This window comes from Monodelphis domestica, chromosome 1 (assembly GCF_027887165.1).
Source record: "Monodelphis domestica isolate mMonDom1 chromosome 1, mMonDom1.pri, whole genome shotgun sequence".
NCBI classification, from domain to species: domain Eukaryota; kingdom Metazoa; phylum Chordata; class Mammalia; order Didelphimorphia; family Didelphidae; genus Monodelphis; species Monodelphis domestica.
In genome coordinates this window covers 285,376,439-285,398,172 of record NC_077227.1, presented here as the reverse complement: position 1 = coordinate 285,398,172, position 21,734 = coordinate 285,376,439, and the positions used below count along the sequence as shown (strand labels likewise).

Genomic DNA, 21,734 nt, shown 5'->3' with positions numbered 1-21,734 from the left:
CCACATCTTTTATCTGTTCTCTCCTTTTTGCTTTCATGGCCACTACTCCAGTTCAGAAACCCTTCTCTGAACTATTCCAATAACCTCCTAATAGGTTCCTGATTCATGTCTCTCATAGTTTTAATCCATCTTCTAAACAGTTGCCAAATTCACTTCCTTATTCAATAAACTTCCATGGTATCATGTTACATTTAGTGTCAAATTAGACTCTTGTTAGATATTTAAAACCCTTTGACAACTTAACTCCAATCTACCTATACAGTATTCTTACACATTCCTCACCTTCCCATTCTACTATTCAGCTAAATTGATATTCTTGCTGTTATTTACATATTCCATCTTCTATCTCTGTAACTTTGTATGCCATTTTCCTACATCTGGAATACACACCCTTCTTAGAACCCCTTGTTTCTTTCAAAGTTAGCTAAAATGCCACTTGCTATATATAAGGCCTTTTCTGATTCCAACTCCTAGTATCTCCCCCTCCAAAAATCGTTGTATTTATTTTCTTGTGTTAACACATTTTCTCCCTTGACAGAATATTAGCTCCCTCAGGGCAGAGATCGCTTCTTTATTTTCCTTTGTATCCATATCATTTAGCAGGTAGCTTAATAAAGACATTGATTGACTGGCAAGAGCTAAGACTTCACATAGCATACACACACACACACACACTTCTCTGTTTAAGTGCAACATCTATAAGACCTTACATGCAGTAAGAAAAGGAAATGGGAGACCATGTAGTATAGCTTCCTCATTTTGACAGGTAAGGAAACTGAGGCCTAGAAGTTAATTGATAAACTCAGATGGGAGGAAAACTGCAAATAGAAACAAAGTTCTCTAATTCCAAATCTAAATTTTCTTCTATCATATTCATTGTTTTACCCATGGAAATTAATAATCATCCACCCATACACTTTTGTTTATACTTTGCTTGCTAAAACAAAAAAAAAAACCAAAAACCCTGATATTGGAACTTTCCATCTTGCAGAAAAAGCCTTTCTGTCAGATTAAAAACATCACTAATTTAACCAATTTTATGTAATTTGAATAACAAAATTACTGAAGACCAACTTCTTACACATATTAAAATACTTGTCACTATTCTTTTTGTCTCATCTATCCTTAAGAAGAAAAGACATTTCAAAAATCTCTGAAAAATTAAGACTGAGGTGATTTATTAATCTTGTTAAGAACTCTGATACAAAGCACAGTAAAAGACCACAGATCAGTAAATAAATCGTGGCTTTTAGCCACTTTACAAGTGCTGCTACAATAGTACTACCATTAAAAGATTCATTCACCAATTTGAACAAGGTAGTCAAAACAGTAAAAGTTTTATTTACTTTTCTGTTTAAAAAGTTTAATAAAGGTGATTTAAATACTACCAGTCATCAAAAAGGATTTTTAAAAATTACAATAAATGTACTGAGATTCAGAGAGTAGGGTCATTAAGTTTTGAAAGCAAGACATGATTGCTATTCCATTGAAAACTTTCCTTTGAATGGTATGAATTTGCAAAGTAGCAGACTGTATTATAGGCCTCGAGTCACTTAAATTTATATAGGTTATTAGCATTGTCTGTAAATATACAATATAAACAAAATTGTACATACACATTAGCTTTGTTCTCCAAAACAGCAGGCAACATTAGCTAAAGGCATCTGCCTGACAAAACAAAAAGGCACATCTGAAAAAGATTCATGCTAAATACACAGGCTCTGTACCCTCCCTCCCCACCCCCCACAACGGGCTGGGTGATCTTGTTTACACTTTGCCAAAACTATGAAAACAGTGCATTCTAATATCTTTGTTTTGATTCATTCCATTTTTCCTTTTAGTCATCAACAGCAAACAATGGTATTTAAGATATGACATTCAAGAGTTTGAGAACATGTAAGTTAGATATAGATAAAACTAGAAAGTGAGTAGCCAAAAAAGTTTAAAAAGGAGTAACACGACATCTCTATACTTGTGTAAATCATTTCCTTAAAAAGGCCTCTAGAAGTCAAATTTGAAAAATTCCAAAAACGCACTGTCTCTTTTCAGTGCAAACAATAGTTAAATTCATTTAGTGTAAATACATTAATACAAATTTTGTTATACTGGCCTAATCACTGGGGATCCAAGACACCGTAATGCTACAAATCACCTGAAGGCAATGCTGAAGGACTTGTGTGCTTTAAAACAATTTTATTTTTCCAATTTTTAAAAGCTTATTTCATTGGTATGCAATTATATAAGAGAATTATTTGGAAAACTACTAAAATACCTTGCCTTGTCTTGAATAAATAAAAAAAGGAACTTTACAAATACTATTCCAGTGTCAATGACTAAATATGGCTAAGGTCACTAAGGTGTTTCTGCATGTTCTAACAATGACAATCTGTACATAGGAGGTTGACAAAGATCTCGTTTGTAAGTCTTTGGCGGCAGTTTTGGTAAGTGAGGGCTTGAATTCTGTCTTGGTGGGATTGGGGGAGCTTGAGAATGGGCAAGATTATTTTGACTAGAACTGAGCACGCAGCGACGTGGCACCCTTGGAGAGGGTGTGCTTGGAGGAGTATTTGGTGAGTTTGGACATGTACTGGCTTCCCGGAACCACTCTGGATCTCTGTGAGCATGCCCCATTGGTGGTGGCTGAAGATTAAACGGATAGTTTATGAAATGTTCAGGAGGCCGAAGTGGTACTGGTGGAGGAGTTTCAGGAAGAGGGTCTCGTGGAGGTGGTGGTGGTGGACTAGGTAAGGGCCCGTCAAATGGACCACCATAAGCAGGAACTCGAGGCTTTATCTTTGGGGGAGGCGGTTGCCTTGGTGGAATAGCAGGAGGATCATCATCATATTTCAAGTTTCCCTGAAAAGTTAAAAAAAAGTGATAAACCATACCATTCATTTAAAAAAAACAAACAAACTCTTACCTTCTGTCTTAGTATCAGTTCTAAAACAGAATAGTCACAAAGGCAAGGGAATCAGGGTAATCAAGTTACCCTGTCTGAGGTAGGAAGTGTCTGAGGCCAGAGTTGAACCCAGATCCTCCCAACTCCAGACTTGGCTCTCTATCTACTGTACGACCTCACTGCTATCATACCATTCACTTTTAAAGTCATTATACTTGTTATTCAGAGTTTTTATAATGTTTTTATACATATATACATACATATATATATCTTTAGAAACTCAAGTGATAAGGCTATATTTCATAATGGAGTCTGGAATTTATGGGATGAAGGAGCGCTATAGTTAGAACTATACTTTAGGAACAGTGAGAGACCTGAGGCAGGGAAAATAATTAGGAATTTACTGCAAAAGTCCAGGCTAGAGATAAGGAGGCTCTGGCCCAGGATGATGGCCATGTTAGTAGGAGGAAGGGGAAAGATTCAAGAGATACAGTGGTGGAAATATCAACCAGATTTGGCAACTGGGTGAATAAAAATGAGAAGCTAAAGATGACACCAAGATTTTAAAACTAGGTGACTAAACAAATGATTATATTCTAAAAAAAAATAAGGAAGCGTGGAAGTGGGATGGATTTGAGGAGAAAGATAATGAGTTTCACTTGAATTTGAAATTGCTGGTATTATTGAGCCTGTCATCTATTCAATGGGCAATTGGAGATGTAAGTCTGAATCTCAAGACATAGGCAAGGACTAAATATACAGATTTCAGTTATTTTCACAGAGATAATAACTGAATCGATAGGAGCTGAGGGCACCAAGTGCTACCAAATATAGGGTTATCACTTTAGCTTCTAACATTCTTCATAGCCCAGCCCAAATCTGCCTTTTCAACTTTATACATTACTCTTCTTCCCAGGAAAAGCTCTATAAGCCATGCTGGCACTGAGTTTGAGGCTATACCCTCAGTTTGGACACCTGAAATGGATGATAAATTAGTAAAGGAAAGTGAGAAAAAAAAGAGAGTCTGAGAAAGACAGGAAGAGAGTGTGAATACCCAGAGAGAGGATAAATTTATCTAAGAAGAGGTGGTCAACAGTGTTAAATATTGCAGAGGTGTCAAAAAAGGTTGAGAACCCCCCCAAAAAAATAAGTGAGTGAGTAAAAAGAACACCTATAGATAATCTTTTTTTAGAATTCTGCCTATAAAAGAGAAGAAAGACTGAAGAGAGTTGCTTAAGGTATAGTAGGGTTTAGCACTGTTATTTTGTTATTGTTGTTTTCTCTTAAGGAATCCAGAGACTTAGACTTGTTTATAAGCAGCAGAGAAGGAACCAGTATATAGGAAGAGACTGAAGAGAGACTGAATATATACATACATACATATATATGTATGTGTTTTATATACAGACATACATAAATGGGGAAGAGGGAAAGGGTGTGTGAGGGGAAAAAGGAAAAGTGAGAATGAGAATGACTAATGCTAGAGAAGACAGGAGGACACAGGAGCAATGTAAGTGAGAAAATTTATCTTTTCAATAAGGATTAAATCTTTACTTTAGGAGAAAATGAAGGCTGACATGAAAGGGTTTTAGGATGTTGAGATGATGTAAAGAGAGAGCTCACAATTAATGGTCTTATTTTCTCAGTAGAAGCAAGGCCTTTAGCTGAAAGGGAGAGGGGAAGGGTATAGTGTGGGAGAGGCTTGAAGAGAAAAGAGAAGGTCTAGAGTAACCTCTAGTATAGTATAATAGATTCTCTGTAATAATAGTGTGTTGAAAACCAAAATGCTATTGAATACCTTAGAGGTTGAAACATCTTGATCAAACTTTTTACGAGGAGGAAGAGGAGGAGGAACCAGTGGCTCTTCACTTAATTTATGTAAACTACCACATGAACTGAAGAAAGATTCTAAAAAACAGGAAAATATCAACTTAGCCACAAATAATCACAGAAGAAAATTGTTTAAATTTTTTTAATTAAAAAAAACTTGCAACATTGTTGAAATAAATATAGCATTGCTATTTCTTAAAGAAAATATATAAAAAACTTCATTTACCATGATACAAAAAATTTAGAATTTATCTAAACAATTCAAAATAGGGCTATGTAACATTTTTCTCATAACAAATTATATCCAAAAAGCCCTTCAATAAGGGAAACATAGGACTCTTTCCAAAGAATTATTTCCAAGGTTCTTGGCTTCCCTTTTTTTGCATGTCAGTCACTACAATCAGGCAGGAGGTGGTAATACTACACAAGTACCCATAAAATGTTTCGAAGACAATGAGTTCCCAAATATGCTAAGCTGACATAGATTTTGTTATGGAAACAATATAAATGATAGAAAGATTATAAATGGTAAACTATTACTCTATTCCAGCTATGATTGTATTATCCCAGGCAAATAAGTATTTGTGAACAAAAGGGATAAAATTAAATATTTAAAATGTTATTTCTTCTATGGATAAATGTATTCTGAGTTCCAAAATAACCAACTTATGAATGAACTCTAGCACTAGAACCAATTTATAATTTATATAATTTATAAATTAATAATGATAAATTTATAAATTAGTACTTCAACCGTTTTCATGGATGTCAATATTCCCTTCACCAATGAAGACTGCAATCCATCCATTTCTTCTCATGCTATAAGATTCTTGCCCACATCCCTCCATAAGTGTTGTAAGAGGATGTACCTAATGTGGTTCCTCTTAAACAGATTTTATTGGCATAGAATACTGGTTGGCTATATGTTTGCCCTCCCACTCCTGGCCCATTTTTCCTTCTAAAATTATATTTCCTTGTGGATCTTTGATTCTACTTTTATGAACTTTAGAGTTGGCATAATAATAGGAAAATTTACCATAAACATTAGTACATGAGGGTGAATACTTGGGTTATGCAATGGGTCTAATTCATGTTTACTTCAGTTTTTCTAGTTTTTCAGTTTGAACTACATATTTTAACCTTTCTAATATAAACATAATTCAAATGAACAGATTCATTTCAATAATCCCACTGAATTAAGCTTTTAGGACGGAAAAAATCATATTTAAAACATGAGAATCTTATCCAAGGATATGTTGAGTGTGTGTGTGTGTGTGTGTGTGTGTGTGTGTGTGTGTGTGTGTCTGTCTGTCTGTCTGTGTATACGTATGTGTGTACTCACTTGAATGTGGTAAGACCACTGGGGCAAAGATGCTGTTACTTCCTGTTACAATAGAGAAAAAAAGATTTTAGAAAAATTGATATATCTTTAGTAAATTTAAAATATCAAATGAACATTAGACATTAATAAATTTTAAAAGCATTTATTTAAGACCTATATTGGGCACTATGTTGAGCATCAAGGATATGAAAACAAAAGTGAGTTCAATTTCTACTGGAGAAAAGCTATACAAATGCACAAATACACGCCTATATGTACACACGCACATACATGTGTTTAACTGTCCATGTCCATAAAGGCACACCACACAACATATATGTATGTACATGTGTATATGCACATCTATGCTTCTGCCCATGGATATGCTTATATGGTTACACACACACACACACACACACACACACACACAGAGACCAGGCAACTTTTGAGGGGGAATTGGGAAAGGTATCAAATAGAAGAAGGTGGTATTTTAGCTGGGAGTTGGAGGAAACAAGAAGAGGGAAAGAGTTACCCAGGGTAGAGCAGTGCAAAGGCAAAAAGTGCAAAGATGGTAGTTTGTGTATGATCAACAGTAAAAATACCAGTGCAGCTAGAGCTTAGAATGTGTGATGGGTATAATGTGCCTTAAGTGGATGGCTTTGAATGCCAGATTTATTTGTGGTAGAGATGACAGGGAGCAACTAGAGTTTACTGAGGAGAGACATGGTCTGTAATTTAGGGAAATAACCTGGAAGCTATTTTTTTTAATTTATAATTCAGTATTTAATTCTGAGGTACAGATCCTAAGTACAAAGGAGGTCATTGTGTTGTGACATCTGATTTCTGATTTGAAGTATAGGTAGGATTTTAATCAATGGAGTTGAAGAGAAGAAATATTCCAGGAATAGGAAATTTCTGGATAATATTGGGGAAAAGTCATCTATTTTGGCAAAAGGGAATGGAAGTATTAGACGAGGCAAGAAGGGTATATTGGGTTAAAATAATAGAAGGCTTTCACTGCCAGGGAAGGGAATGAGTACAATTTATTCAGAGCACATGAGGAGATTCTATAGCAATTGGAACTAGGCATGGACCTTCACATGTTTTGGGAGCTTATAGGAGGGGGGTATTTTGCCAAATCCACTGTCAACTGGAGTGGTATCGCTATCTTTTGGGTCAATGAGAGACAAAATGGAATGAGGGAAGATAAGAGGCAGGGAAGCTTATTAATTAGGACACTATCTGAATAGTCCAGTTGGGAAGTGATAAGGGAAATAATTATCCCATTCACTATAGCAAGTGTTCCAATTCTTCTCTCCTCATATATCTCAGGGCAATCCTTCCCTCCAACTTCTCAGCTTTAAACCTTCTGTCATATTTCACAGAAAAAAGTGGAGATCATTGCCTGCTACCTCTTCTTCCCTTATGCTCATCTGCATCATTAAGTCATTTTTCAATTGTGTCCAAATCTCTGTAACCTCATTTGGGGTTTTCTTGACAAATAAATGGGGGTAGCTTGCCATTTCCTTCTCCAGCTCATTTTACTGAGACAAACAAAGGGTAAGTGACTTGCCCAGAGTATCTGAGGCCAGATTTGAACTCATGTCTTTCTGACTCCAAGCTAGGCCACCTAGCTGCCCTTATTCTCATTTTACATCCTTCTAATAATAATATTCTTACCTTGAGGGTCTGTGAATTTATTTATTAAACCCTTACCTTCTGTCTTAGAATCAATACTGTGTATTGGTTCTAAGGCAGAAGAGTGGTAAGGGCTAGGCAATGGGGGGTTAGGTGACTTGCTCAGGGTCACACAGCTGGGAAGTGTCTGAGGTCAGATTTGAACCTAGGATCTTCCATCTCTGGGCCTGGCTCTCAATCCATTGAGCCACCTTAGCAGTCCCTGTGAATTTATTTTAAAAATTTTGATAGCTGTATTTTAATACAATTGGTTTTCTTTGTAGTTTTATGTACTTGTAATAGGGATCTGGCACAGGCACTGAATACCTTAGTCAAACTCTCCAAATCAAGATCTGTGGGAGAGTAAAAAAAAGATCTATAAGGGGAGTGGAGCCTACACAGAAACTGGTTCTATTAGCTTCACTACGTGGTGAATGAGAAACTCTGACTGTGGAAGTACAAAAAGGTCTTAACTGCCTTCTGTAACCTTTTCATCTGTTCTTTTCTGTTCACCCTTGGGATCTCCACAACTACTTCACTCATGGCCTCCAATGAGAGGCATTGCTGTAAAGGGATAAGTCTTGAGCATTTCTTCTTTCAGAGGCCATTTAGAACTATGAAAAGGCCTTAGTCCTCAGTATCTGTGTTTGTTCTTTTCCACTTTAGGGAAAAGGACTGGAGCCTCTATTTGATGAGTTTTGAAAGGTCAAGAGGGCACTCCAGTTTCTTAACACTTCAGTTTTGATTTGCAGCTAGCATATCATTGATGTTTCAGGGAGCATGGAGGGACTCAGCTCTTGGAAGCTGAGATAAGACTCAACTGACAGTTAGGCCACATATAAATATGAACTTGGTAAAACCAAAGTTATGGAGAAATTGTATTAAGAGTAAGCCTGCTTTGCTGAGAAACTAAGGTGATGCAGGGGAAAATATGCCCCTGAGGTGCTAGGTTTCTACTTTTATTCTTGTTATATTTTCAAAACAATTGATTCTAATAGAACCAGGGTGCTACATACTGGCACCTAATAATAGGGAGAACATAGTCAGTGGAGTCTTGAGGCAAAGGCATTAAAGAAGAAGCACCCATAAATCCCTCAAGATATTTTAGAACCCTGAGGGAGGGACACATGCAGCCTGCCTAGCTTTGAGAGAGTGAGTCAAAGCATACTTACTCCATGTTTTATTTTATATATTTTAACAAATTATTGTAAGAAGGGATCCATAGGCCTCACCAGACTACCAAAGGGATTATGATACAAAAAAGGTTAAGAACCTCTGCTCTAATATTAATGCCCAATTAACTCCTGCTTTACTTCAGTTTCTGATGAAGAGGTGGACCTTCTCCTGACCAAAATTGATACCATTCTCGCCTTGATCCCAGCCTCATCTTGTCTTCTTCAGAATACTGACCCTACTATCGTTCCCCTTATATATGAGTCTTTCCTATCTACTGTTTTCTTCCCTGCTGCTTATAATCATGCTTGAGTTTCCCCTATCTTCTAAAAAAGTCTCACTAGAATCTATCATTTCCAGTCTCAACCATCCTATTTCTCTCTTCCCCTTCTCAGCTAAAGGCCTTGAAGAAATCCTATGTACTTGCTGCTTTCATTTCCTCTCTTTTGGCTCTCCATACCATACCTAAGGAGAACAATATGAGGGCCCATGAAGGAGAGAAAAGGACTTCAAAGAGTTTTTTCTATGTATTCTAAGTTTGAGATCACTTTCCCCTGGACTGTATCCATACTTGTATATCCTCAGTTTGGGGTTATTTTGTACTAACTACTCTTACTATACCTCCTTAGTAAACACTCATTTCTAAAAGTTAATCAAATCTAACTAATTGCTGTTATTACAAAATTGGATGTCATGTAGGCATTCCAAACTCAACACCATTGAGAAACAGAGCTATAATTATCCACTTTCTACCCCCCTCAGCAACTGGTGAAGGGGTATTGGATCTCATGAAAGACCATAAGACAGGATATATAGACCTAGAAGTAAATTGGTAGAGAAATGATAACTAAATTCATTAAAGCTAATGAAGTTACCAAGTAAACAAGAAGAGAACAGGATTTAGACCTCCAGAGTATAATAGGTTAAGAGGTATAATACTTCACTTTTATGTTATAAATACAAATAATAAGTTATATAAATTAGACAATGTACTAAATTTTAAAATTAATGCAAGCCACACTGAATTTTTATTAGAACCTATCTTAAATATTATTTATTCCATTTAAATTTTCTTTAAAAAAAAGAAAAAAGAGTGGGGGCAGCTAAGTGGTTCAGTGGATTGAGAGCCAGGCCTAGACACAGGAGTTCCTGGGTTCAAATATGGCCTCAGACACTTCCTAGCTATGTGACCCTGGGCAAGTCACTTAACCCCCATTGCCTAGCCTTTACCACTCTTCTGCCTTGGAACCCATACACAGTATTGATTCTAAGATGGAAGGTAGAGTTTAAAAAAAAAAAAAGCAAGTTTTCCAGTCCCATGATAATCATTAATTTTAACATTTTGATTCTACTTTTCAGAATACTACAAACATCATTTATTTTTAAATAATATAGGATATGTCATCACTTGTAAAAAATCTTTTTCCAAGTGTCTATTAGCAATACTTACCATAAGAACTGTTAAGATCTATATCTAAAAATACACTAAGGTCTGAAGAAGCAGAGACTGGTGGAGTAGATGGTGTATTTGGAGAGGTTGGTGCTGATGCTGTTGACTCATGCTCAGCCTCATTTATCCGACTGAAGCTTATTTTACATGGTTCTCTTTCTAATGGTGTTGGGTGACCTCGTAAAGTGCCTGAAGTAGAGCCATGTCTGCCAGCATGTGGTCTTATGCCAGGAGATTTTAAGGAGAAAGTTGTTTTCCTAGGCTAAGAGAAGCAAACATGATTAACATTATTAAACACTTGTTAAAAAAACATCAGGGGGAAGAGCCAAAATGGCAGAGAAGGTACAGGGACCCATCTAATTTCTACCAAATTAATGACATAACATCTCAAAACAAATTTTGGAGCAGCATAAACCACAAAGATACAGTGAAGTAATTTTTCAGTACAAAACAATTTAGAAGGCTGGCATGAGGGATCTAGTGCACCAAGGTGGAGGTAGAGTGCAGCATGCCAGGGCAAGCCCCTACTAAGGCAATAGGCTTTGAGCACAAAACTGAAGCAGCAGTCAAGGCTTCTGGAACTTTTAGCCAAAAATGGTAAGACAGGGTTGGACAACTGTTCAGAAGATTATAGGGTATTCTTTGCTAGTTCTGGGTGCAAGACTTTTGTCTTATTGTCCATATGCTGATCACAATCTCAAGGCACAGTCACAAGGTAAGGAGGAACACTAGCATACACCTGATCTGGAAAATAAGCCCAAGAAAAATAATTTAAGAATTATTTAACTACCAGGGGACCCAGGACATAGGTCCAAGGGATAAAAGAATGTTCAGATTACTTATACATCAGAGTAGAGGCTGGAAGAGTATTAAATACAACCCTCCTTATGACCCATACCACTTTGGAAGAACTAAAAGCAAATAGATCTCCAGTGCCAGCTCTGAAGCAGCTGCACAAAGAACCTGAAGCTTGGAATAGTGTTCCCCTTCATCATAGTTAAAGATCCCAACTTTAATAGTTTTTTAAACTAAAAGAAAAGAAAAAAGGCAGAAAAGTGACCATAAGACAACAACAATAACAACAACAAAAAAAAAACTCAACACAAAGTTATTCTGGTGGCAGGGTACACAAACTCAGAAGAAGACAATAAAGTCAATACTGCTCATCCAAAGCTTCCAAGAAAAATATGAATTGGTCTCAACCCCCCTCCCCCCAATTAATGGAGGAGGAATTTTAAAAACCAAATAAGAGAGATAGAAGAAAAATGGGAAAAGAAATGAGAGTGATACAGGAAAAAATATGGAAAAAGGAGTCAACAGCTTGGTAAAGGAAGCACAAAAATCCAAAGAAGAGAAAAAGAAGAATTGGCTAAATGAAAAAAGGTATAAAAAATGCACCAAAGAGAAAAACTTTTTAGACAGAATTAGCCTTTTGAAAAAAGATGCACAGAAATTCACTGAGGGAAAGAATTCTTTACAAAGTAGAATGGAAAAATGGAAAAGGAGGTACAAAAGCCCACTCAAGAAAATAATTCTTTAAAAATTAGAATTGGAAAAGGAGAAGCTAAAGATTCTATGGGACATCAAGAAACAATTAAACAAAGGCAAAAGGAATGAAATACTAGAAGAAAATGTGAAATATATTGTGGGGGAAAACAACTGATCTGGAAAATAAGTCCAAGAAAAATAATTTAAGAATTATTGAACTACCTGAAAGTCACACACACACACACAAAGCTTATAGACATCATCTTCCAAGAAATCATCAAGGAAAACTATCCTGATAGTCTAGAACCAGAGGACAAAATAGAAATGGAGAATCCACCAGTCACCTCCTGAAAGAGATCCCAAAAGGAAAACTGTCAGGAATAGTATAGTCAAATTTCCCTAGGCCAAGGAGAAAATAACCAAACCAAAAAGAAATAGTTTTCTTGAAATCACAGTCAGGATAACATAAGACTTAACAGCTTCTACATTAAAGGATCAGAGGGCCTGGAATATGATATTCCAGAGGGAAAAGGAGGCAGGACTTCAACAAAGAATGGCTTACCCAGCAAAATTGAGCATAATCTTTCAGAGGAAAAAAATGGGTATTCATTGAAATAGAGGACTTTCTAACATTCCTCATGAAAAGACCAGAGCTGAATGGAAAGTTTGACTCTCAAATACAAGACTCAAGAAAATCATAAAGTAAACATAACATTCAATAAGTTTAAACTTGTGTACATCTCAACACAGGTAAATGATTCTTGTAATGCCAAAGAAGCTCTGTTCCCTTAGAAGGATTATAGACAGAGAGTAACATTGTGAGTTGAATATGATGAGATAACATAAAAAATTAAATGAAGGCATGAGAAAATGAAATGTATTGGGAGGAGGAGCAAAGGAAAAATAGAATGGGATAAATTACTGCACATAAAAGTGGCAAAAAAGAGCATTCACAATAGAGGGAAAGATGAGGGAGGTAGGGAGGAGAGTAGGTGAACTTTACTCATCAGAATTGGCTCAAAGAAGGAAGAACATAAACAATCAACTGGGTAAAGAAAACTATCTTACCCTATAGGAAAATAGATGGGGAAGGGGATAAGACAAGAGGGCAAGGTGTGGAGCTGATAGAAATGAGGGCAAATTGGGGGTGGTAAAGGTCATAACAGTGCAAAAGTTTTTTACAATACTCTCTAAAAAAGCCTCATTTCTCAAATACATAGAGAAATGAATTAAATATGTAAGAATACAAGTCATTTCTCAGTTGACAAATGGTCAAAAGGACCAAACAGGCAGCTCTCAAAGTAATTAAAGCTCTCTATAGTCATACAAAATATGCTCTAAGTCACTATTAATTGGAGAAATGTAAATTAAACAACTCTGAGGTACTACCAGATACCTACCAGATTGGCTATTATGACAGAAAAGAAAAATTACAAAACTTTGAGAGAATATAGAAAAGTTGGGAAACCAATGCATTGTTGGGGGAGTTTGTGAACTGATCCAATTGTTCAGGAGAGCAATTTGGAACTATGCCAGAAGGGCCAGAAAACAGTACATGCTCTTTAATTCAGCAATACCATTACTACATTTATATCCCAAAGATATAAAAAACAAAAAGGGGAAGGACCTATATGTACAAAAAGAGTTAAAGCAATTCTTTTTAGGGGGGCAAAGATTTGGAAAGTAAGGGGATATCTATCAAGTAGGGAATGGCTGAGTAAGTAATAGCATATGACTGTTATGGAATACTATTGTGATATAAGAAATGCCACACAGGAAGAGCTCAGAAAGCCTGGAAAGACTTACATGGACTGAAGCAAAGCAAAATAAACAGAACCAGGAGCACATTGTACAGTGATAGGAATACTTTACAATGAACAACTGTGAGTAGCAGCTATTTTCAGAAATACATGATTCAAAATTAACTTAAAGGATTTATAATAAAAAAATGCTATCTACTTTCAGAGAAAAAGAATTGTATCTGAATCTAGACCAAAGCATACTTTTTTCTATTTCAGTTTCCTTCTACAAAAGGACTAATATGGAAAAATATTTTACATGATTGCACATGTAAAATCTATATGAGATTGCTTACTATCTCTAGGGTGGTGAGCAGTTGTGTGGGGAGTGAGGGAAAGAGAGAATATGACACTCAATATTCTTTGAAAAATGATGGAAACTGTTTTTACATGTAATTGGGGGAATTTTTTTAATTAAAAAAACAGCTTTAGAAAAATGAGTTGAGACAGACTTAAACCAAACAGTATTAAAAGATGATATAATCTTTTATATATATAGCATATATATAAAATATAATATAATATCCTTGTATTTGACAAAAGCATACTTCTAGGTTTTGGGAAGAAGAAATCACCATTTTGTAAAAATTTTTGAGACAACTGGAAAGTAGTTTAGCAGAAACTAGGTATAGACCAATATCTTATATCATTCACTAAGACAAAATCAAAATGGACACATGATCTAGACATAACAGGAGATCTCACAAGTTAAAAGAACAGGGAACATACTACCTATCAGATTTAACTACAGGAGAGGAATTTTTGAGTCAATGAGATGAAGATCATTGTGAGATTTAAAATGGATAATCTTGAGTACATTAATAAATAAAACACATGTTGTCAAGATTAGAAGGAAAGCAGAAAATTAGAGCAGAAGTTTCATAGTCTCTTGGATAGAGGTTTAAAATATATAGAATTTTGTCAAATTTATATAAGAATAAGAACCAACACCCAATTTATAAATGGGCAAAGCCATATATAGGTATATGATAAAATGCTCTAAATCACTACTGACTAAATAAATGCAAACCAAAACAATTTTGAGATATTTGGTTAAAATGATAAAAGGGGAAAATTGATGAATATTGGAAGTGATGTGGTAAAAAAGGGACACTAATACCCTATTGGTGGAGCTGAAACCTAATCCAATCATTTTGGAGAGCGACTTGGAATTATACCCAGAGAGACATAAAACTGTGTTTACCCTTGCTAGGTCTGTTTCCCAAGAAGATCAAGGAAAAAAGAAAAGGGCCCACATGTTCCAAAATATTTATAGCCACTCTAGCTGTGGTAAAGAACTGGAAATTGAGGGGATATCCATCAATTAGGAAATAGCTAATCAATTTGTGGTGTGTGATTGTGATAAAATACTGATTAGCCATGAGAAATGATGAACAGCTCATTTTTTTAAAAGCTGTAAAGAACTTCATAGGATCATGAACAATGAAATAAGTAGAACCAAGAGAACATTATATGCAGCTACAGATTAAATTCTTGAAGAATAAATTGAAAAAAAATTCAGAGAATGAACTGAAAATGTAAACATGAAAGACATAATTTATGTGTGTGTGTGTGTGTGTGTGTGTGTGTGTGTGTGTGTGTGTCTATGTGTGTGTGTATGGCTCCCAGTTGATGTCTTCTATGAGGGAAAGGACTGAGACACTTGTAAAAAAAAGTGATATAAGAGCTAACAAGGAGGAGGATGTATCAATCTAAAAAGAAGTAGGTGAGAGTAGAGGATGTGGTGGATTAGATGAAATTATGGGCATGGAATCAGGAAGTCTTGAGTTCAAATCCAACATCAGACACTAAGTAGCTGGTAACACTGGGCAAGTCACTTAACCTGTCTGCCTCAGTTTTCTAATATATAAAATGGGAATGATAATAATAGCATCTACCTCCCACAGTTGTTGTGAAAATCAAATGGGATATTTGTAAAGAACTTTGCAAACCTTAAAGTGCTATTCAAAAATGAGCTATTTTAATCATATTCCATTACAGGAATTTACCATCATTGTTTTAGCCATTCCCTAGTTGCAGAATACCCACTTTCCAGTTTCTATTACAAAAAATATTGTGTTTTTTTTAAACAAATGAGACCTTTCCCTCATTTGGAAGGATCTCTTTGAGGCTATGCCAAAGAATAGTGCTAAATCAAAAAGTTGGCAGAATCAAATGATTTTTGAGTGTTGTACTAAATTGCTTTCCAGAAATGACTAGACTAATTCAAGGCTCCATCAGCAGTGTATTTATTAATGTGCCTTTCCTCCCATAGCTTATCCATCAATTGTCATTTTCTTTTTGGTTATCCTTGTCAACTTGATAGCTCTGCAGTAGAAATTCCAAGTTGTTTTAATTTGCATTTTTGTTATTAGTAGGAATCTGGAATGTGTTTCTTCATATAGTTGTTAAGAACTTGGTTCTTCTCTCTATGTCCATTTATTGATTGGCTAATAGCTCATTTGAAAATATTTATCTCAATTCCCTATATACAAAATATTTTAGATAATATCAGTATCAGGAAATTTTGATGCAAATATTTCCCCCTTCTAACTGTCCCTTCAAATTCTAACTACAGAGATTTTGTTTTAAAAATTTTCAATTTATTGTAACTAAAATAATTCATTTTTTCTCCTATAATCCTCTCTATTCCTTAATTAGCCAAAAAATCTTTCCCTTTCTATAGTCGTAAGTTTATCCCTGCTATTCCTCTAGTTTTTTTTTTTTATGACCTCTTATATCCATGTCTTGTATCTGTTTGAAACTTATTGTAGTACATGGTGAGATATTGGTCTAAACCTAATTTCTGTCAGACTGCATTCTAGTTTCCCCAGCAGTAGGAGTCTCTGAGTTTTATCAAATACTATACTACTATGTTCATTTGCTTCTGCCCCTAATACGTTTGTTCCTAGACTGTCCTGACCAACTTGTCTATTTTTTAAAATCAGTATCAGGTAGTTTAGATAACTTCTCTGTTGTGTAGTTTGAGACCTGGCCCCCTTTATTTTCACTTAAAAAATTATTTCCCTTGACATGCTGGTCTTTTTATCTTCCAGATGAATTTTTATATTATTTTGTCTAGTTCTATAAAATAATCCCTTGGTAAAAGGTATGGTACTGAATTTATAAACTAATGTAGGTATAATTGTAATTTTATTTGATTGGCACAACTTAAACATCAGAAATTGAACTAGCTCCACTTTTTGGTATTTATTTTAGTAAAGTATGTTGGAATTATTCTGATATATACATCCCATGAATGTCTTTATGGGTAGATTCCCTGTTATTTTAAATATTCTATAGTTATTTTGAAATGATATCTTTTTTCTCTTTTCCTTCTAAGTTTTGTTGTTAATATATATACAAGCTAGGAATTTGTGTAGATTTATTTTATATATTGCTAAATATTGACAATATTGTTTCAAAAAAATTTTAATTGAATCCTAAGGGTTCTCTCAGTAAACCATATCACTTCAAAAAATGCTGATTTCCTTTCTTCTCTGCTCATGCTTCTTTTCTTCAATTCCCTAAGGAATAGTTGGAGGTGATAGAAAAGGAAGAGCTCTATAATTAAAAAAACCCTAGTTCAAATCCTACCTTTGACATTGATTACTATGCAAGTTACTTCTCTGGTGCTCAGCTTACTCATTTATAAAAATTAGAGGGTTGAACTTGATGGCCTCTGTGTTTCAGATATGTGTTTTTATGAAATTATCTACTATTACTATGATTTCATTTCTGACTCACCAGTCTTCAGGATTAAGTCATGCTTCTGATTAATTTTTACTACTTTTTCTCAAACATTTGTTGAAAATAATTTCCCTTTGTGGCTAGTAAAGGATGAGCTTAATATTCCAGTTTTTCTACATTTGTTTTTGGGGTTTTAATACATAAATAATTTTTATAAAAGTGCTCATACCTAACTTTTAAAATTTCATTCAAGTTCTTAATTTCTTATTTTATTTTTGTTAGATTTGCCTAAGTGCAAGGTTGTACATAAACATTTCCAACTATTATAGTTTTGCTATTTCTATCCATAATTTAACTTTTCATTTAATAAACTAGATGTTATGCCAACTGGTACACATAAGTACTGATATGAATTAATTTCCTGTAATGCTTTTCAGCATAATATAATTTCCCTCTTTATCTCTTTTAACCAAGTCTATTTTTGCTTATGCCTTGCCTGAGATCTTGACAGCTACCCATGATTTTTTGAGTTCAAAAAAGCATAAAAGATCTTGCTTCAACCCTTTGTTTTAATTCTGTGTGAATATTTACATTTAAGTGTGTTTTTCTAAACAATATGTTGTTCAGTTATGTTTTTTCATGCTATGCTATGCTCTTCCATTTTATGGAAGCATTCACATGAATAATAGTATATTTTCTTCCATTCTCATACATTTTCCTCCATTTGTCCTCTTTATAAAGTGATATAGGACTGCACACAGCACTAATTCTTGATGCCGTCTATTTCTACTCTTTTCTTCCATTTGCCCAGATACCAATCACAAATTCTTATCTTTTCTTTTTTTAAAACACTTCCATTTCATTATCCACTCTGATATTGGAGGGTTGTTTTTTTTTTAAGCCAGGGGATTTTTTTCCTCCCTAAGTCTACCTTCCTGCCTTTTCATCTCTCCCTTTCCCAATTTCTTCTGGTTTCCATGATCAGCTGAACATATTTCAATGCCAAACTCTTTATATTATTAATGTGTATGTTCCATCATCTTTTAGTCCAGATGAAAGTGAGATTCAAATGAGATCCATTTCCCTCCTTTCTTCTTGCTTGTTTGGTCTTCTTAAGTACCCTAATTCTATGAGACAGTAAGTTCCCTATACCCAGCAGTGGACTGCTAAATGTTTAATATGTGTCTCTGAAAAAAAAAATTTGCACAATAAACTTTTAAGTTTAAATCTCCACCTTTAATACTTTCTCCAACATTCTCTTATAAGTAGATAATTAAGCCCTGATTTGTAGCATTTGTCAATTTCTGAGTAAATGTTCTCAGAGCTAGGTCTCAGGTCCAGTGTAACCCTTCCTCCTTCTTTCCTTGATCATTTTTGGGGTAGTTGTAGGAGTGAGCTAGTAAAAACTCCTTCTGTATACTCTACCATCTTTACTGGTATTTATGTGGAATTGATTTTAAAGAAATCTGGATAAAATATCTAAATAAATACATCTCAAAGACATTCCAAGATGAAAATGGAAAGAGAACTATTAACAGAATGAACATAGTAAAGATCTTCAAATAATATGGCTTTCAATAATATGGCTTCTTCATAGAGCAATGGAATCTTCACATGGACCCCAATATCAAGATGCTAGAGAACAAAGACAAGAAAAGAACTTAGATGAAGCATATATTGAAGAGATCTCTTCTGAAGGTGCTATCACTATGAGGACACTGAAAAACCAACATGAAAGTTTTGAAGGAGATATTAATGGCATGGAAATATTCCTAAATTTTATTATTAGCACAAAAAAAGGTAACTAAGAAAACAATAATTATCAAATATAGCCCTACTCTCCCATCTATGCAAAAGTCTTATGAAAACCATCTATAAATAAAATAAATTGAGGACATCCTTAATGAGGGCACCAATAGGCAACTACTGGTTAAAAGTTATATTGAACAATGGACCAATCTCACAACCTATTTAAGGATGTAGGGAATATTAGATCTCATTGTATTTATTGTTTGTTGATTACCAAAAAAAAAATGCACTTAATTCAGTAGAAAAAGACACTGCTTTACAGGTTCTTTTATATTAAGGTAACTCCCATCCATACATCAAGATCATTCAAGACTTTTTGGAATAAGGAGATAAATACTATATTTAATGACTGTGCTTCAGACAAAGCATAATATAGGAAAAGATATGCTTGCAAAAGTATTTGCCACAATAATAGAAGAAAGTCAGTGCAGATTTCAGGTTGAGAGATTCCCTTTGGATAATGAGGCCCTTCAGATGCTTCTGTTTGCAGATGACTTTGTGTTGGTTTTATCAAGCCTCAAGATATTGCTGAGCATCCCAGAAGATATCTATAATTATAGAAAGGAATTTAGTCTGTCCATTCATACAGGAAGAGTCAAATTCACAAAGAATATCCATGGCCCAAACTTCAATGAGATTGGACAGATACCCTACAAAGGTTGTTCTCAACAGTATATGTTTATCTGGGACAGATACTGTAGATGGATAATGAACCAGGCTCCAAGCTAAAAGGAGAACAAGTTGGACATTTTTAGGAAACCACATGTCTCTTTTGTGAACATGAAGCTTCCCATGAAAACAAAGGCCCGTTTTTTTAAACCTAACATTTTGCTAGTACTGTTAAATAGCATTGAGAAGCTGAACATATAACTAATGAGGAATTCCAAAGAATAGGAGTATAAGATATTTTGAAAGAATTGGTAGGACAGGAAGAGAAGATAGACTGATATAATGGCAAGAGTAAGAGATGACTAGTGGCTAGTCAAAATGCTCCATTGGTATCTTTGGATGTTGCATAGAGCTCTTGTGGCAAAGTCCAACAGTGAGAAGGAATATTTTAGTGACTTCTATCACACAAATACTAATTGTCTTCTAGAATAGCAGAACCATTTCACACTGATCTATATTTTCCAACAGTTTGGGGGGTTTTTTGGGTCATATTGCCCTGCAATTCTATCTTTGTTATAATGTGTCCTGAGAATAGTGACCAGAATGATGTCCTAGAAACCATGCCAAATTAGAAATGGCTGTAGTAAGGATGTTTGCAACCTGAAAAGAAGATGCAAAGAAAAAAGCAACCTTCAATTAACTCAAGGACTTAATCTGAAAGAAAGATTCTGTTTTAGAGACAATGGGAGAAAACTAGAGAAAAAAATTATTTAGCTTCATTATAAGGACATTTTCTGAAATTTCACAGGGGTTGGGACTAGCTTGTGATTTCACTGGTATATGGGGCTGTAAAAGAGGAAACACCCTCTATTAATGCAGTTTTGTACTTTCTCTAAAACTTATAACCTTGCAGATCACCTGTTAAGTGATTTGCCTAGATCACAAAGACAGCAAGTCTCAGAGCCAGAACTGGAACCCAGATCTTTATAGCTCTGACATGGGGTGTCTATCTATGCTGGTTCTAATATGAATAATTAGAACTGAGTACAATACAATGGACTGCCCCACAGGGAGTTTAAAGGAATACTCAATTCCACATCACTAAAGGTCTTTGAATAAAGGCAAGATGGCCACTTCTTAGAAATACTGTATATGAGATTTATAATCACAAAACCAAACAATGGAATTTTTAGCATATACAGTGGGGAAACATATGTTGTCTTGTTATCAATCAGTTACAAAGAGGCTCTAATGGCACCTGGAGTCACTAGTCACTGAAGTCACCATGCAGGAGATAAGAAGAAATAGAATCATTACAACTTTATTCATTCTATTTCCTTCTATTATTGCTCATCTTTCTAGTTTCAATCTCTTTATCTTTTTCATCAACTTAATTCCATCTTCTTCCTACTCTTGATTAACTTCAACTTTACATTTTCCCTATCTAGTAAAGTATCTTACACAAAGTAGCCACTTAAATGTTTGTTGAATTAAATAGTGTGGATGGATAAATTGGATTTTATTACACAGCTCAAGTGTTTAATTTTTCTCCTAATGACATAGTAACAGTTTTGGAAACATTAGAATTTTACAGAACATTAAAATGATAATTTAATCGAACAGTTATTTAGAAAAGAGGCTCATAAATATTTAATGTTGAGATAGTTGAACTTAGAAAGTTTTGGAAATAAAAAATTTGTCAGAATTTGTCAGCGTAAAAAATCGATGTGAATCTACAGTGGTATTTTTAGTACTTATGACAAGCAATACTTTTGATATGGTTTCATTTATGATGGCAATGTTCATGTAGCTTAACTTTTACTTTTAGTAAGCTGACCTTACCTAATCTTATCTTATCTAATCTTGCTTATCTTAATTTAAGTAAGATAGTAATATCTTGACCATATAAAACCCCAGTGAGCTAGTTTACCAAATTTTTAATTAGTTTTCTGTCAGCTAAAGGCTGATTTTGTGCCATGAAAATATGCT

At 34.8% G+C, this 21,734-nt stretch overlaps 1 protein-coding gene across 1 annotated transcript in view; it reads right to left on the bottom strand.

Moving 5' to 3' along the window:
• Positions 1–1,154: 1,154 nt before the first annotated feature.
• The window catches only part of SOS2 (SOS Ras/Rho guanine nucleotide exchange factor 2), a 129,410-nt gene continuing 108,830 nt past the window's right edge, over positions 1,155–21,734 (bottom strand). Inside the window, exons 20-23 of the mRNA XM_001379015.5 lie at positions 10,351–10,612; positions 6,072–6,113; positions 4,698–4,807; positions 1,155–2,856 (exon numbers count right to left, since the gene is read on the bottom strand). Of these exons, the coding sequence (XP_001379052.1) occupies positions 2,353–2,856; positions 4,698–4,807; positions 6,072–6,113; positions 10,351–10,612 (918 nt within the window). The 3' untranslated portion in view covers positions 1,155–2,352. The remainder of the gene's footprint in view (positions 2,857–4,697; positions 4,808–6,071; positions 6,114–10,350; positions 10,613–21,734) is intronic.